General features: G+C 36.1%; 1 protein-coding gene across 18 annotated transcripts in view; it reads right to left on the bottom strand.

The window, feature by feature from the left end:
- NRXN1 (neurexin 1) overlaps positions 1 to 16,904 on the bottom strand; it is a 1,121,172-nt gene that overhangs the window by 581,556 nt on the left and 522,712 nt on the right. For all 18 annotated transcript variants that reach the window (XM_060026644.1, XM_060026625.1, XM_060026628.1 and 15 more), the window contains one exon: positions 1,312 to 1,434. In XM_060026644.1, the coding sequence (XP_059882627.1) occupies positions 1,312 to 1,434 (123 nt within the window). The remainder of the gene's footprint in view (positions 1 to 1,311; positions 1,435 to 16,904) is intronic.

The raw sequence follows: 16,904 nt of genomic DNA, 5'->3' as shown, positions 1-16,904 counted from the left end.
ACAATTCATTCTTCTTCCAAGAACTGCCTTTAACCAAAACTAGCTGAACTTCAGCTAACACTCCTGCCAAAGCCCTATAAATATTCTGCCTTCCTTCTCTAAGTTCCCAGTTTCTTTAGAGACTTCTCCTGTTGGCAATGTTGAATAAAGGCTTATGCTAATGGCTCCCTGGTAGATTTCCTTCCTGGGAGAATACAATGACATAACATAGCAGTGGTTTTTAAATGCCAATCCACGGACAAGCTGCATTAGAGTTCTTCTGAGAGGTCTTAAGAAAAACAAGTAATAATGATGAGCTCCTCCCACACTTTCTGTGGTGTCTGGTCAGGAATTGGTCCTTCTAAAGCTCTTCAGATAATTCGGAAACAAAGCCAGGTTGCCCCCATGTGTAGAAAAAGGTTTTGGAAAGCCATAAAGGGCTAAAGAAATACAACCTGGTAAGAGATCTGTGAGTTGGTAGTTTGCTTCATTTGAACTCAGGAATGATTCTCTTAAAAGTTAAAATCCCATACATGATATTTCTACATTGATACAATCACCTGATCTCTGAGTATGGAAACCCCCTTGAGACTGAATGTAGAACAGACACTTCTCTGCTGCACAAGGACTGTCTTGTGCCTTGTACTAAAATAATTAACAGGGAGATAGTCTCTAAAAAAGAAAAAGGAGCTAATATCCCAGCGGGTCATGTGCTGGAAGTTATTTTCAGCAGAGAGAATAAAGGGGCACCGATTCCTCTTTCATTCGGTTTGCCTGTGTCTCCGGGACGCACCTGTATGTGACTCACCTCAGTCAGGAAATCTACAAATCAGGGATTGAACTTGACATTCTTAATATTAGAATTTAACCAACGGAGCTAAATGGCCCCAAATGATCTATTATAGCTTAAAATAAAAAGCAGTTCACCTGACAGAATGCCAGCATATCTATCAATATACCCAGAAGCTAAAAAGTATAACTTGCTGCTGTTCATTGCCTAAATATATAAGAAACAAAGAAATTGAACAGAAATTGGCCTCCAAACAATAATTTCAATATTTTATAAAGCCCTAAGATATTTATCAAGCCATACAATTAAAATATAACTTCTTTTTGCATTATTAAATGGAAAAGAACATGACAAAAATTGTTGCTCATTTGAGATAAAAAACACTTAACATGCTGCTTATTAAATGTACTTGTTGCTGGAAGAACTGGAATAAGAAATGAACTGTGTGTATCAGCTTCAAGCTGTTCACTTGGTTTTCAAAGTCAACTGCAAGAAACAGGAAAGTCTAAAGCTTCAACAAGGCAAAGGTGATGGGGCTTTACCTGTCATGGCCTGTTGATCATCCACCGTTAACTTTAAACTTTTTCCTCGACGAACCACACGCACTGTGTGCCATTCGTTATCATTGAGGTTATAGCCGGCAAAAAGGGTCTCGGGACCTTTGCCTGTAGAATATGCCAAACAGTCATTATGGACACTCAGAATCAGTCAAGCAAACGAACCTCACAGAGAGTGAGAGAAAGAGACAGAGGAAGGGGGGAAGTGAGGGAGAGGGAGGAGAGAGAAGAGAGAAAGAGGAGAGAAAAAGGAGACAGAGAGAGGAGAGACTGGCTGGATCAATTCTCAAGCCCATTAGAGTCATAGCAAGCAAGGAAAATTACGTTAACAGACATTCAGCTGTAACACTTTAAGAAGGATCTTTTAACGTTACACATTGATCAAAGACAAACAAATTCACCTGTTGTTATAAATAGGCACAGTCAATACAGCACTGGGAAGCCTCCTAAACCTGCACACTTTTCCCTCCCTCAGGAATTCTCTGACTTTGCCTTATCACTTTCTTGCTAATGAAGTAGCTAGCAGTCATGAAACCTCTGACCTTGGGGAGGTCATCAGCTCACCATTTTCAGTCAATGGCACCTGGCTGATTAGACTGGCAAGGAGGCAGCTCTGGGTACGAGACTATGTGACGGCTGCTCTTCGCTCTTACATCATGTACCTCCAATGTTCACCAGCTTCTTAAATGTATGGAATGTTGTGTCTGAGAACTAAGTCTGGTGGAGGCACAGACAGTGGGTACAGGTAAAAGAATGGACTCTTAGGAGGTGAAGAAAGTGAAAAAAACACTGCCAATAAAGGGCCGAGTGTTGAGTGGGAGGGAAGAAAAAACAAATGAGATTAAGTAGCAGTACAGGGAAGTGATGCCCAGCTAAGGACCAAAGGAAAGAGGACAAGAAGTGTAACCTACTGGGAAAGCAACCGCAAGTGAACCCATGTAAACCTGTGCAAGTTGAATTTAAATTGGCTTAGGACAGAGAGGTTATTTCAGGAGGTATTTTGAAATTATTGAAATGACAAAGTTAGACAAATGTCTCTCTTCTCCATAAAAACGAAGGGAAAAAAGAGCTTTCAATAGAACTGGAATTTTTTTTTTTTTTTTGCAGTACGCGGGCCTCTCCCGTTGCAGAGCACAGGCTCCGGATGCGCAGGCCCAGCGGCCATGGCTCACAGGCCCAGCTGCTCCACAGCATGTGGGATCTTCCCGGACAAGGGCATGAACCCGTGTCCCCTGCATCAGCAGGCGGACTCTCAACCACTGCGCCACCAGGGAGGCCCAAGAACTGGAAATTTTTTATTAAAAAATAAGCATTGTCAATAATCTGATATTATGATTCATTTAAAAAATCATGAAAATTTTTAATGATACATTTTTTGGTGATAGACTTTGCCCTGTTTTTTAGGTACTGACATTTCTATATTTATACTAAAATAACTAAAGACATGACACTGAGTTGAGTTATATGACTTTCAACTAACTCAGGATCAGGATGGAGTTCATAATTTCTTCCACCAAATTCTATCAGCCAAACCAGCCAATGTCCAAGGACCATAGGAGGATGTATGAAAAGGCCAAAGAGAAGAAGAGAGAAAAATAAATAAATTAGGGAACCAAGTACTAGAAGAAACCTCAGTAGTCCGTCCCACAGGAGATCACTGTTTGCTTTTAATACCACAGGCTATCCAGCAAGCCCACTGATTTCTCTCTTAGGATATTACTGATGATACAAGTTCTGTCTTCCTTGGTTGGGGTTTCTCTGAGGCTTAAAATGAGCCAGTGACATAAGTTAATTTTGCAGGATGAACTGCCTCCTATCTTTAAACAGAACCATCATTAAAATTAGTAATTATCTCTTTTTGTTGCTTTAGAGAAGTTAAATTGCATCTGGATACATGAATAAAAACTAGTCTAGACAGAACCGTTTTGAGAGATTGATCACTAAATATCTAGAGGAAGCCTGTTAGTTCAACAACTGCAAAAATGCTTTGAGACCAATTGCTGAAAGCAAGTTCCAGGATCAAAGGAACTCTTTCTAGTTTCAACAGTGAAGAAAGAAGTGTTTAGTAACTCTGCAGAATCTTATCATCCTACCAGCAGCAAGGGCCATTCTGAGTTTTGATCTTTGAAAAGAGAACATATCATTTTAAAGCTATTTTTATAGGGAAGATATTTTTTTTCTTAGAAATGTGCGCTTTTGAAGCAGCTTCACTCCCATTCTCTTAATTTAAAAGTGTTTTGTCAAGAAGAAGACGCATAAGGATGATATCATCATTATACCCCATTCTGGGCTTGATCTTGCAGTAAAATCATAATGCTTCATCTATGAAACAATAACTCCCATAACAACAGGCACAAAACCCAATTAAAAATAACCCTTTGGTTCATGAAAATCTCTGCGGGCCAACTTCAAGCTCCTTCCTTGCATTATTAAAAATGTGAAGAGATTAATTTAGGAAGACAGGGTTTTGTTTTTTTTTAATGCACTTAATATTCTCAGTTCAAAACAATGTTATCTATGCAACATGAAGTGTCGTGGAGAGTGCACTGGACAGGGAGTTAAGAATTGTGGTTGCTAGTCCTTAATTTGCTGCTAAGAAAGAAGTTAGAGGCTAGTAAATGCTTACTATGTACCAGGCACTTTATTTATTAACTTATTTCATCTTTACATTATCATTTTGCATATGTGAAACCAAAGGCCTAGAAATCTAAAACGACTTGTCCCGAGGTCACACAGCTAAAATGTGATAGAAAAGTGTTCCATCCTAGGTCTGACCTACTCAAAGCCTGCATACCTTCCCCTGCATGATACTGCCTCCCAGCTAATGTGACCTTTAGATAGCAACGTGACTTCTTAGTCTCCTCACATCTAAATGAAGAGGATAGGAAAGTTGCTCTTTGTCATGACTTCCAGCTTGCTCTACAGCACAATCACAGTGTTACGAAATCTTACACACCTTCTGCATAAGTCATGGTGGAAAGAAATCTCTAAAAAATACACTGTACCTCTACTCAGGGATACTGAAATGGCTGGTACTAAAGACATGATATAGATCAGTTTGGTACTAGATCCACCCACAATCAGCAATTTGCTAAAACGTGCAGCTTCTTGTAGTCTCAAGAAATCAGACTTACAAAGTGAGGAGATGGTCTAGAGGATGTCTGCAACGCCTTTGAGATCTCACATTCTCACAAACATTTTAAACATATGTATTTGGTAAAGGAAGATGGCTTAACTGTTGAAATTTTGGAGTTCAGAGTCATTTGTCCCCATGGCAAAATCATAGTCTTTCAAAGCATTAATGATCTGAATTCCTTTTAAGACTTCTTCCTTCTGGGATATCAAAACATGTCTCATTGGTACTAACACCTTACTCCCAGCATTAATGTGAGTGTTATAGAGTGAATATCTACAAAACTGGGGCAGTGGTTTTATTATTATTTTAAAACGTTGGAATTATTTTTTTCTACCTGTAATCACGCATAAAGAATATAAAAATCACATAAAGGGGAAGTTGCTCTGCTGTTAAAGAAGCAGGCTAGCTTGTCCCCCAAGGCATCACCCAGAACCTCTGGATTCTGCAGAACCCTCTAGGGGGCTCATTTCTCCCTTTAGGAAAGTGATGAGTTTCTTTATCAGAAAACTCCAGCAAGGGCTTTTAAAAAACATTTCCTTTGCTCTTTAAAGTCAGATTTAAAAATACAGATTTTCTTCACTTACAAATTAAAAAAACCTGTTTTTCTAGGACATCATTTATTATACATATCAAGGTCCAGAGTTACTCAAAGCTACCCTTTTTAGTCTATCTGCATTATCAGCCCTTTAGCATGCATTTTCAACACTCCTTTAATTTCAAAGTCCCAGTTTATAAGCTCTCTCTTGAAGATTTTATAGGCCATATCCTCTTACGTCAAGTGAGTTACAGAACAGATTGCCTTTCCTTATTTCTATCCATCAGGAAACCAAGATTTAGGATTTGTGCTTAATTTCAGCAACTTGATTCTTTTCTTTCCTTTAAAAATACCCCCTGCATATTGACTCTTCTCCCTAATTATTTTAAATTATTTTTGCTAATCACTTTAAATTCTATTTGAAAGTATTTGGGCATAAGTCAATAAATGAATTTATTTAATGAAGAAAAGAATAGCTTCCCAGGGATGAAGTGATAATTAACCCAACTCCCCCATTTTACAGACAGCTTCATGGGAGGTTAGTTGATATATATGTATATAATATCGTTGATGGATTTCAGGTTTGTTTGCAAGCGTATTTTTAATCTATTTTAATAGTTGTTTGTTTCTTATTATTTCACGAATATTTCAAATTTATTTCATATTCAAGATGTATAGAATAGTAACTTTGGATCCTTTTGGGAAGAAAGCCTTGTGTGCAAATGTCCTGTGAAGTACTTATATTGTTTTTTTTTGAATGTGAGGAAAGAAACATTAAAGAGTAATAGAGCAGAATAAAACAAAGATAAGAAATCTACGAAGCAATGTGATCAAAGCTGTCTAACAGACTAAAATGACAGCTGTCCCTAGAGTTGAAAGATGGATGTAGCTTGGGAAAATCAAACCAATTATATTTTTAGTTTTAAAACTTTTAGACTTGAGTGCCACAAAGCTGAGACTCATTACGTACCCTTTAGGTAGCTATCTCCCTCTACTGGTATATTTTAAAGATGCTAACTACATAAATGAACCATCTGTATCAGGTACCCTATCTCTCACTATAGTTCAGACTAGTTGGTTCTAGCTTCCTTTTCGTTGCCTTAAACATCAGATGTAAGTAATTTCTATTTTATAACTATCTAGTGATTTGAGTAGCTAATCTGTTTACTCAATTAAGCCATTTAAGCATAGGGATTCGAATGGGTACTTCTGCAAAGGCACAACCCAGCAAACTGCATAGATAATAGGCAGGTAGGAATCCATTTAGTTTGCCTTCTAGAAAGGATCTATCTATCTCCATTTTATTAAGAACAGGTTGTGTCTTTTCAACCACAGCTATGTGGGCTAAAGATGGGCATCACATGAAAGTGGATCCTAAAGTTTCCCAAGTTCTTCTATAAATTAAAAAAGAGAAGATTGGCATTGCCTTAGGCATATAAATTGGTTCTATCTTTATACATAACTGTTCAATGTTTTTTGATCATTAAACTGCCTATAGCACCCAGCAATTGAATTAGAAATTACAGCACCATACATCTTAGAATTATGAAATTTTGAAATCGAATTGTCCATACTATATCTGTTGTTTGTCCCATTTAACTAGTCTTATTCATTCTGGGTTATGTGGCACCCATATCCTACTAATTTAGTTTAAAAATTATTTTGGGGCTTCCCTGGTGGCGCAGTTGGTGAGAGTCCGCCTGCCAATGCAGGGGACATGGGTTCATGCCCCGGTCCGGGAGGATCCCGCGTGCCGCGGAGCGGCTGGGCCCGTGAGCCATGGCCGCTGAGCCTGCGCGTCCGGAGCCTATGCTCCGCAATGGGAGAGACCATAACAGTGGGAGGCCCACGTACCGCAAAAAAAAAAAAAAAAAATTATTTTGTACCAAACACTGATCGCACAAGCATTGGGAATGCCCCAACTTAGATTTTCGAGGAGCTTTCTCGAAAAAAAGATGTAATAGATCTAATTCTAATAGATCTAATAGGGGTCAAAACACTTCTGCAGTGGACCCAATAGTAAATATATTTGGCTTTGCAGAACGTGGTTGTCATGGCAATTACTCAACATTGCTATTGTAGTGCAAAAGCAGCCACAGACTATATGTAAACAAACGTGTGTGGCTTTGTTTCAATAAAACTTTTTAAAAACAGGCAGCCAGCTTGTACTTTTCAGGTCTCTGTAAGATACACTTAAATAAATAGACAATTTAAATTCCCTTTTCTCCTGAATCTTTACGTTGAATATTAAAGAAATAAGTAATGGAAAAATAATCTAGAGCTTAAGAGTCAGGAGACCTGAGTTTTAGATTCACTGTTACCATTAAATCCAACAAAAGCTTAATTATGCTAACTTAGTCTAATTCTTCTCCTGCTCTTGGTCTGAGTTTTCTTAACCGTAAAACAACAACAACAAAAACTAAAAACAATTTTAAAAGGCTGTAAATGGCATAAACCAATTGCAAAGTTCCTCTACTTCTAAAATGTAATCACCTTTCCTGTTCTACAAATTTAGAATGGCAGCCTTCATTAAAATGCATGACATTTGTGTGTATATATAAAATTAGGTGTCTTATCTATATCAACTTTTCCGAGTACTACGAAGCTTTATTTGGCAATTGACTTTGAGGACTACAGCCTCCAGTGGGAGGCAGGACCTGGTGGGAAGCTGGAAACAAGCCTTGTCATTGTGACAATAATAGGAAGAGAGAAAAGCCAGGAAAAACAGAAGCAAGAGTCACCACTGCTGCTTGCCTGAGCTATGGCTCTTGGCAAGAGCACTTATGCCCGTAAATGACAGGAGGATGTGTTCCTCAGGTTGTAATTATGATACCTTCAGCCTGCTATTTGACTTTGCCATTAGTTTCTGATTTTAAAATAATTACTTTAAAAAACAGCCAGACCTCTGCTTGAAAACCAAGCAAACAAACAAACAAACAAACTAAAACCTAAGGAGAGTAATTCCTCATTAAATGTTTCTGTTTTATCTTTCTCAAATTTTAGATACTGGGCTGGGAGCAGAATTCTTTTGTTTTTATTTCTCACATGAATCAGCTAGGAGAGTTAATTACCAATTAAAATTGGAAACATGTAAAGGGCACTTCCAGATTCTTCTTTGATATTCACTAACCTTACTAGGGGAAGGACCAATTAAAGAGTTTGTGAGCCCAGTGCAAAATGAAGACATGGGACCCTTGTTCAAAATGAAGCATTTCAGGACAGTGGTAGCAGAACATTAATGCAAGCACAGGCCCTTCAAAGCACAGAGCCCTGGGTGACTGCACAAATTGCACGCTGTTTGAGCCACCCCTAATTAAGAGTCTAAGTTTTGTGCTTATTTATTTTTAAAGTTTCCTTTAGTTAGCTCTATATTCAGGAATGTGCAGACAAGACTTCATTTATCAATGTAAGATAAACGGTTGGGTCACCTTCCCCATACTGTCTGCCCTTAATGACAAGGTCCCTGGGGTATCAGAGAAGCTGTCTGTCTCAGAGCTGTCTTGCTGGCCAGGCCTGGTGCCAGTCATGACCTTGGACTGACTAATCACCCTAACAGCCATGAAATTGAGGTACTAGCCCAGCCACCTAACTCCTCCCTCTTTAACCCTCCTTAAGCTCTCCTCAATTTAGCTACGGAGACACCCTTGGGAACTATTCAGTGTTTTTATAAATAGCTATTTGCCTTTACTGTATAGGCAAAGAGACATGTATAGGGTTCTAAGAACAAACAAATTTTTTTATACTAAAAATATTAGAAATATCCCTCCCTGGAACTTCCCTGGTGGTTCAATGGTTAAGACTCTGCACTTCCACTACAGGGGGCACAGGTTCGATCCCTGGTCGGGGAACTAAGATCCCACATGCAGCAAGGCCTGGACAAAAAAAAAAAAAAAAAAAAAGAAATATCCCTCCCTAATTAAAAAGTACTTTAAGCAAATAATATAAAGTTAGACATTAAGCTTGGAGATGAGGGTTTTTCAAAAATGAACAGTAACAGAAGAAAGACATTTTGTAAACTTTTAAAAACCACTGGAGAAATGAAATAGTCACATGCTAGTTAATTACATTGTATTTGCTTTGATAGGATTGCTACTTAAATCTTTCCTTTTTTTTTTTTTTTAACTTTCTAGAATGTGTATATCTTGGTCTGGTGCATAGGTTCTGGATTCACAGATTATCCGAGTTTTTAGCCTAGTTCCATGAGTTACTAGCTGTGTGACCTTGGGTAAAATATATAAGGTCTCTGTGTCTCAGTATTCCTATCTGTAAAATAAGCCAATAATAGAAACATTTTACAATATAAATTTAAGGCATTTTAATTATTTAAAACAATGCCTGGTACGTGGTTCACCCTCAATTATAGTAACGGTAATATTATTATCAGTATTATACGGCCATTATAATTGTTATCTTCCCCTAAATGGGTTTAAAACCTCAGAGAGAATACCTTATGTCTTATCGTTCAGTGCCTTGAACCTAAAAGCCATTCACTAATTATTTATTGAATGGGTGTATCTGTTTAGATTTTGTGAGATTTTTTTTTTATGGTAGATGAAATACCTCTTGATATTGAATTAAGTCAAATAGTTAATGAAAAGTAACTCCATTAACTTTTAATGCCTATCTTCACTAAGAAGTGTCAATAATAAAGTTTCATCCCTCTGTTTTCATATTTGGCAGCATGAAGTCTGATAAGTCAAATAACTGGAGAACTTGGGTAACTCAGTTATCTGGCTAATTATTTAGACAGCTTCATTGTTTACTTCCATTGAAAATTAATTTAATGATGTGTAGAGCCTAGGAGAGCAAAATCACCCAAGGCCTGCAGCAGTAATTTCCAAATGCAAAGACAATAGTTGGCTTAGGAATTGGAGGATTCAAGGCTTAATGAGTATTTAATTATAAGAAAACACGGATCTTATCTGCAAGAGGCTCTGACCTTGGAGAGCTGCTGGAAATACCCTACAAAGACTCCTCTGCCATTTTCCTAACTCATACTAACCCTTTTCCATCATCTACAAAATAAAATTCACTATATATAGCTGCCTCACCTCCTGTTTCATTTCTGGCTACATATCATAGCTCTAGGCAAGTGAATAAACAAGGTTCAAATGATCTACTAAGAAACATTTAGCCTTTACATATAGCTTTGTTATTGATTGTACCCATTTATGACAGATCAGGATAAATCTCTCTGATGCAATTCATTTTGATGTAAAAAATGTACATTTTAAGAAATATAATTACCTTTTAAGAATATAATTATATTTACAACACAGTAAAAATGAACACAAATTATATAAATATATTGCTAAAAGAATGTTTCAAAAGAGGTTTCTTTAAATCTAATCTAGCTCAAATGACTGGTTTGGGAAGAAGCATAATAAAACAAACCTATTATAATGAAAGGAAAAATGTGGACTGTGACTTTATTTTAAGGAAAAACGGTCATTTCCAAGAAATGCTTATCACATAATAGGATAGCTTGCAAGTATAAAATTAAGTACTAAATACTTAATGTGATTTTAATAAAGCATTTTAAACTGAAAGTATACTCAACGTTGGCATAACATGAAAAGGATTATATTGATTTATATTGACACTTACTTAAACATGTCTTATGTAATACCTACACAATGCCAAGCTATCTGAATGAAAAAAGTGAAAAAGTACACAGATACTGAGCATTTGGAAATTTACAAATATTCAATTTGACATTCCATAAACAAAGCCATGGATTATAGTCACAAATGCAAAAATTTTTAAATTAAATATATGATTGCTCATCCAAACACATTGTAATAGCTACAGAATTCATTTTAATGAGAAGATCAAGAAGACTGCACAGTTCTGTAAAATTCAAGGAACAATGGCTTTACCCGTGTGTTACTATAAGTGCATTAGAATATCATTAAATGAGAGTCCTTCAATATTTTGGGGGGTATTCTTGTAAAAACCTTCTCCCCAAATAAGAAGCATATTAGAAAAAAAAAAAGTAAGTTTCTGGCTTTGTTAAGTTTATTTGTCCCCTTCTTTTCATTTCACAAGTAAGTCATATCAGTGTTTGAAAATCTAGCTTTCAGTATTTGTTGTAAACATTACGACCAACTTTTTTTTTTTTTTAAGAAAATGCATTCTAAGGCATATGATAAGGGATAGTTTGTCTTTAGAATTTTTGAACTGTAGCATCTCATTTGTTTTGATCTTTTTTCTTTTTTTTCCTCAGTGATTGCCCAAAGGAGGCTATGGACAAATAATACATGATAATTCATTCATTCATCATGTAAAAATTAGAATGATAATATAAAATTTTTTTTCATAGCATTGATATAATGATTTACTAAATTCTTTATTTTGGATTTTATTATTGCAATAACAAATAGTGCTAACTTAATTTTTTTCTTTATCATAATTAGCTTATTTATCAGGCTTACTTATAGTCACTAACTTGAGGGCTATGATTCTATTTGACTGTTTATTTTAGTAACTGGAAAAATAATTGGGATTACTCCTTTGTTTGAAGTTGTTTTTGGATCAAAGTCTTCTGAAATGAATGACTTGCCTTACTAAACAGGAGGTATTCTAAGACGGTGCTTGCCCAACTATAGCAATGTCTCTCAGCAATTAAATCTTACACAAGATTAATTTGGTTAATCTCAGGAGAGAGTGTTTGGAGGGTCCCTGAAGCTGGTCAACCAACTGCTAGAAGTAATGTTAATCTGTGTGCTTGTTCCTGGTCAGTCTTGCTATGGTGAGATTATGTTTGTTAGGCTTTCACTTTAGTGGGTTAGTGTCAATGATGATAACTTATACCAACACATCTAGAAGTATCTCTTCATTTATGGTTATTCCAATCTGGTTTGTTTCTCAAGATGTTGCTCACAGATGCTTCCAATCAGTTTTCATCTGATTGCTCTGAGGTCACTGATGAATCATCATAGAACTTATTTTTGTACATAAATGTTTTCTCCCTATTTTATCTTTCTTCAACTGGCTCAGTGACCTGGACCTGCTTTATAACACTTCAGTATAAAATCTGAAATAAGCAATAGATCAGATTTTAAAATACTGCATGTTATAGTCACATACTGGACCTAATGTTTACAGTATGTTGCTGAAGTAAAAGAACCTGTTGCAAAACATTTGCACACCATGACCCTATATTTTTAAAGATACACGTGTTACACATTTATTTCATTAGCACTATGCATAAAATATTTCAAGCCTATATTTAGTCTGATCTCCTGGGAAGGTGGGAGGGTGAAGAATTCTCACAACTGTATGAAAGATGCATTCAAAGAACAAATGACAGCAAACAGTCCAATATTAAGTACAATAAAAGTAATAGTAACTGAAATACTCTTAGAATTGCTTACTTTACCTTTGGGGAAACTGTTTTCATAATACACTTCTTATCCATCTTGCTCTTTGCTCCCATTGGTAACAAGTGAAAGAAATGGGTAAGAGCTCTGAGCACACTGAATATTTCAATCTCCAAGTTTTTTGATGGTCCCATGCATTTCCCCCCGATTTAAAGAGCCCTGCCCACTTGACTTACGTACCATATGTTTGCCAGTAACGTGTTGAAGAAATTGTAATCCTCAAGGGTATTTCACAGTTAAAGTCAAAACATTTTAAATCAGACAGCCTGGAAAAAAGATGTTTGTGGAGAAAGCCTGCTGCTCCTACAACCCCTTGGAGGCGAGTATACTGTCCTGCTCTGAGGACAGCTGACTGGATCACCAGTGGGCATCTGCCCACAAAGCTAAAATCTGGTCAGTGTCTTGTGAGGTGACATGATTTGAAATCTCTGCTCAACAGGACCGGTATAAGTAATGAATATACCGATTCTCTTTCTAGGGAAGTTTGAATACATAGCATACATTGAGTCAACAGCTGAAGGGGCAGCAAAAAGTCAAAAGACATGCACAGGAAGAGGCAGTGAACAGTAACCATGAGGTAGGAGACACCATGAGTAAACAAAAGACACGAAAATGTAGAAGCTATAATCAAGCAGAACCAAGTCAGTAGAGAACAGAGGAAGCTAAATGGAAGCTCAGCTAGAAGGCTTATATTAATCATGTCTGACCTGTGGTTAAGTGGGCAAAGCATCTTTTAAATTATGCATCCACTTTAGAAGGTAGCAGATGCATAATTCCTGTCTAGCAACTGCATGAGGAATTGAGATCCACAATCACAGCATTTGTTTTCATATTCTCTGACAGGTAAGCAATTGACAAAGTGTAAATTGTTAGTGGCTTTCTTTTGAGGAATATTAGGAATGCAAACATTCTTGAAAAAATTCTAATCTATATTTGTCTACACTAGTAAAACCAGTTATTTGACATGGCACCTTAGATCATCATTGAACATTAAGGCTGTCCAAAGGATTAGAGGCTATTTTAAACAGAAGTTCTTGAGTACTTTTTAGTCTTTCTGATCCTTTAGGATTAACTCTGTATGAACCTGAATCATGAAAGTCACATCAGTAAAAAGACAAAATGCTCCAAATACAAAAAAGAAATTATTGTTTTCTTTAAAATGAGTGAAATTCTAATCATACATCTTACAATGAGATTGACTAAATGTAAAAATAAAAAATCTTAATAATGGCTAGGAGTGTCTAATGTCTAATTCCTATTTTTACCTTCGATTTTCTGGATCAATGATAGCATGCTAAAATGCTACCTCCCTACCAAAGAAAAAACAAAACCAAAAAGAAACTCTAAGCTATGAAGGAAATGGCAAATGTTTAGAAACCAGCTCTCTCTAATAACACAATAAAAACCTCCAACCAACAGGTTGTGGTCTCACAATTTGTGACATTTTGTGGTATAAAAGAAAATTTCCTTTTCACAGAAGCCAAGGGGATATCAAATTCAGAATGTTTCTTCTGAAACTTTATAGGTTTTTCTGGCAATTTCTACTTTGGCCATTGTTGTAATACTAACTCTCAACAATGAAAGAGAATTTGATGAATTTGGCCAATGCCAACCTGGAATTTTGCATTACTTTGAGCACACCCTTTTGCACTAGTAATAAGAAAATGCTTTACTGAATAAATTAATAATTGAGCGTGATTTCAAGATGAATTCTTAACCTGCACAAAAGAGCAATCTTTTAAAACACTTCAGCATTTTATATTTGCATATAAGCAATAAACCAATTAATTGTTCACTAAAATAGACCCAACTCTTCTACTTATCAAGCCCACACACTACAATTTTGCACAATCTATGTAGTCATTAAATGTGTACTCTTCTTTATAATTCTCATACATTTTAGATATGGAGGATTCAAATGGGCTCTCCTTAAATTTTATTGCAATTTTGATATTTTTTTAAAGACTCACTGTCATGTGCCAATTCCCTTTGCCTGTTTTGGCTATTTGTGTTTCATCAGAAATCTACGGTCTCTACATTTTATATGTAATTTCTTTTAGATTTCTGTTAAAAATATTCATTCATAAACTGTCTCTTTTTCCTTTCTTTCATATATACTTTAAACTTTAAAAATGACAACAGCAGAAAACAAACAAAACTCCTCTTTTCTGCATGTATATATTCATCTTCCTTTATTCCTTGAGCAGTTCCTATCCTAGGTGGATGGACAGCACCAGTCACTGAGAGGCAATGATTGACAGAACTCTACAAATCAAGGGATGGTTATGTGGAGGCAGAGTCAGAGGCTCCTTTTTGCAGTTCTCTGCTCTTCAGGCACCAGGCAGCTGCTCTGACCTGAATATTTGTTTCATGTTAACAACAGCCAGCCTCCAGAAATTTCCTCATATCTTTTTAAGTAGCCTGCCAAGTGGCAGCCTGATCAAAGCAATCTAATATGGCTTAAGTGCCACTGGTTGACATTTTGCAATCTTTTATTGCTTTCCATTTTTATCTACATAAAAAAATTGGTGATAACTAATATCCAGTTGATCTTTTCATTCTGGTAATAAAATGATAATACAAAGATCTTATTATCCACTCCAGACATCCATCATAGTACATTTTCCGATAACATATTACTCAGAGCATTTCTTCACTATCTCCAAATCAAAAGTGAGGTTAAGTACTTGGCCTTAGATTCCCTTTCTCTCCAATCCTGAGACAATGAACTACAAATAAAAGGAGCTGAACTTCAACCCTTGACACTTTGTCCACATTAATGTCATCTCCAATTTTGTTGTCTCTGTGTCTTAAATAAACCATTTTCTGTAAGAAGCCAAAAATAGTTGGAAGCTCTGCCTACTAAAATATATTTTTTCAACCCAGAGAATTTTTATTCTTGTAAGAAAACAAGAGGAATGAGAACAGGAGTAAACAACATTGGAAATGGAGAATTAAGAAGAGTAAATCTTGGTAGGAAGGAAGAGCAGGTGGGCAGGAGAAGAGACATGTGTAAGGATTAAAGAAACACAAATAATCAAATAAACAAGCAAAGTAAACATCAGAGAACATGGGTTTATTAAAAGCCACTTTTTATATGAATGCAGAGGCGGCCCCAAACTTTCCTGTGGGCAGGCAGGATATTCCATAATTATGTCATTGACTTGAAAAGACAAAAAAAAAAAAAAAAAAAAAAAGGAAAGAAAACACTAACAAAAACAAAATCACAAAAGCCTCCTTGCATCCACTACATCTTTAAAGTAGTTACTTATATGACAATTAGGACTCACCTATAGTTGATAGGAGCAAGTTTAGTTTTCAAATTTTCAATGTATTTAAACCTTCAGATTATAATACTAACAATTTGTAAGGTTACTAGAACAAGAGAGAAAGAAAAAACAAATGGGACTATTGAAGCAAGCAATACACTACCACGATGCCAGATTATCAGAAAAAAATTCTATAGAAATATATAGCCTAAAAAAAAAAAAAAAAGGAAATATATAGCCTAATGACTTTGGATGTACTGTTGGGAATTACCGGGCAGCAAATTTGAAATTGAGACTGTCTTGGTCACCCTATCTCAGGCTACATACTTTGGCAGACAAAGAGAATGCAGAATAAGACCAATGGCCTTTCTAATAGTACTTACTACAGGCCCTACTAATAATGCATTTGAGAAAATTTCACAAGGGGTAGAAAATTTCTTTTGTGTTCTTTATAGTTTTTAAAAGTCTTTAGTCAATCAATACTATGGACTAGGCAAGAGACTCTCATACACTTACTTTCTGATGTGAACAATTCATGTCTCAGTCACACAGTACTATTCAGTCTGACTTGGCCTCTTTTGGTAATAACTTGGTAATGATTAGTTGGTATTTGTACACATTTCTATAATAATTATTTTTTGTAGAATCATCTGTAATTTGTCTTTTTTTCATTAATTCAAATAATTGATCTTTATGTCAAAAGGACGTGACTAAACAGTCCTTTTTCATCTACCTTTATTGAAATACCCTTCACTGTCCAGGGAAGACATTTATCTGCATTAAAAGATGCTGGTTCTTTTAGCAACTCCCATATAAAATGATTTTATGATGGTAGACTATGGTTCTCCATATTGGAGTTGACTGGGGAGGCAAGAATAATCTGATTGCCCTGGACAGAGGAGGATGGAGGGCCATATAATAACACCTCTGTGTTCACCTTCCCATCTGTGAATCTGCAAATACTGACCTAATCTAATACCAAGTCACAGATAACAAACATATTTTAGCAATGAAATAAGCTAATGGACATCAATGAACTGAGATTGGTCTGGGATTGTGTGCAGAGACATTCCATTTGTAATCGGAGAGATCAAAGCATACATTTTGACACTGACATGACTGCTATTCACAGAGACAGTTCTTTTTAAAAAGTACCCTTTCCACACATAAAAATAAGCTTTTGATTTTTAAATAAAAACAGCCTCTCTCCTTCCATTTAAAGATTCTTGACAGCTTTTCCTATGGGGCAGGGGAGG

This window comes from Delphinus delphis, chromosome 12, assembly GCF_949987515.2.
Source record: "Delphinus delphis chromosome 12, mDelDel1.2, whole genome shotgun sequence".
NCBI lineage: Eukaryota > Metazoa > Chordata > Mammalia > Artiodactyla > Delphinidae > Delphinus > Delphinus delphis.
This window is presented reverse-complemented; position numbering and strand designations above follow the sequence as displayed.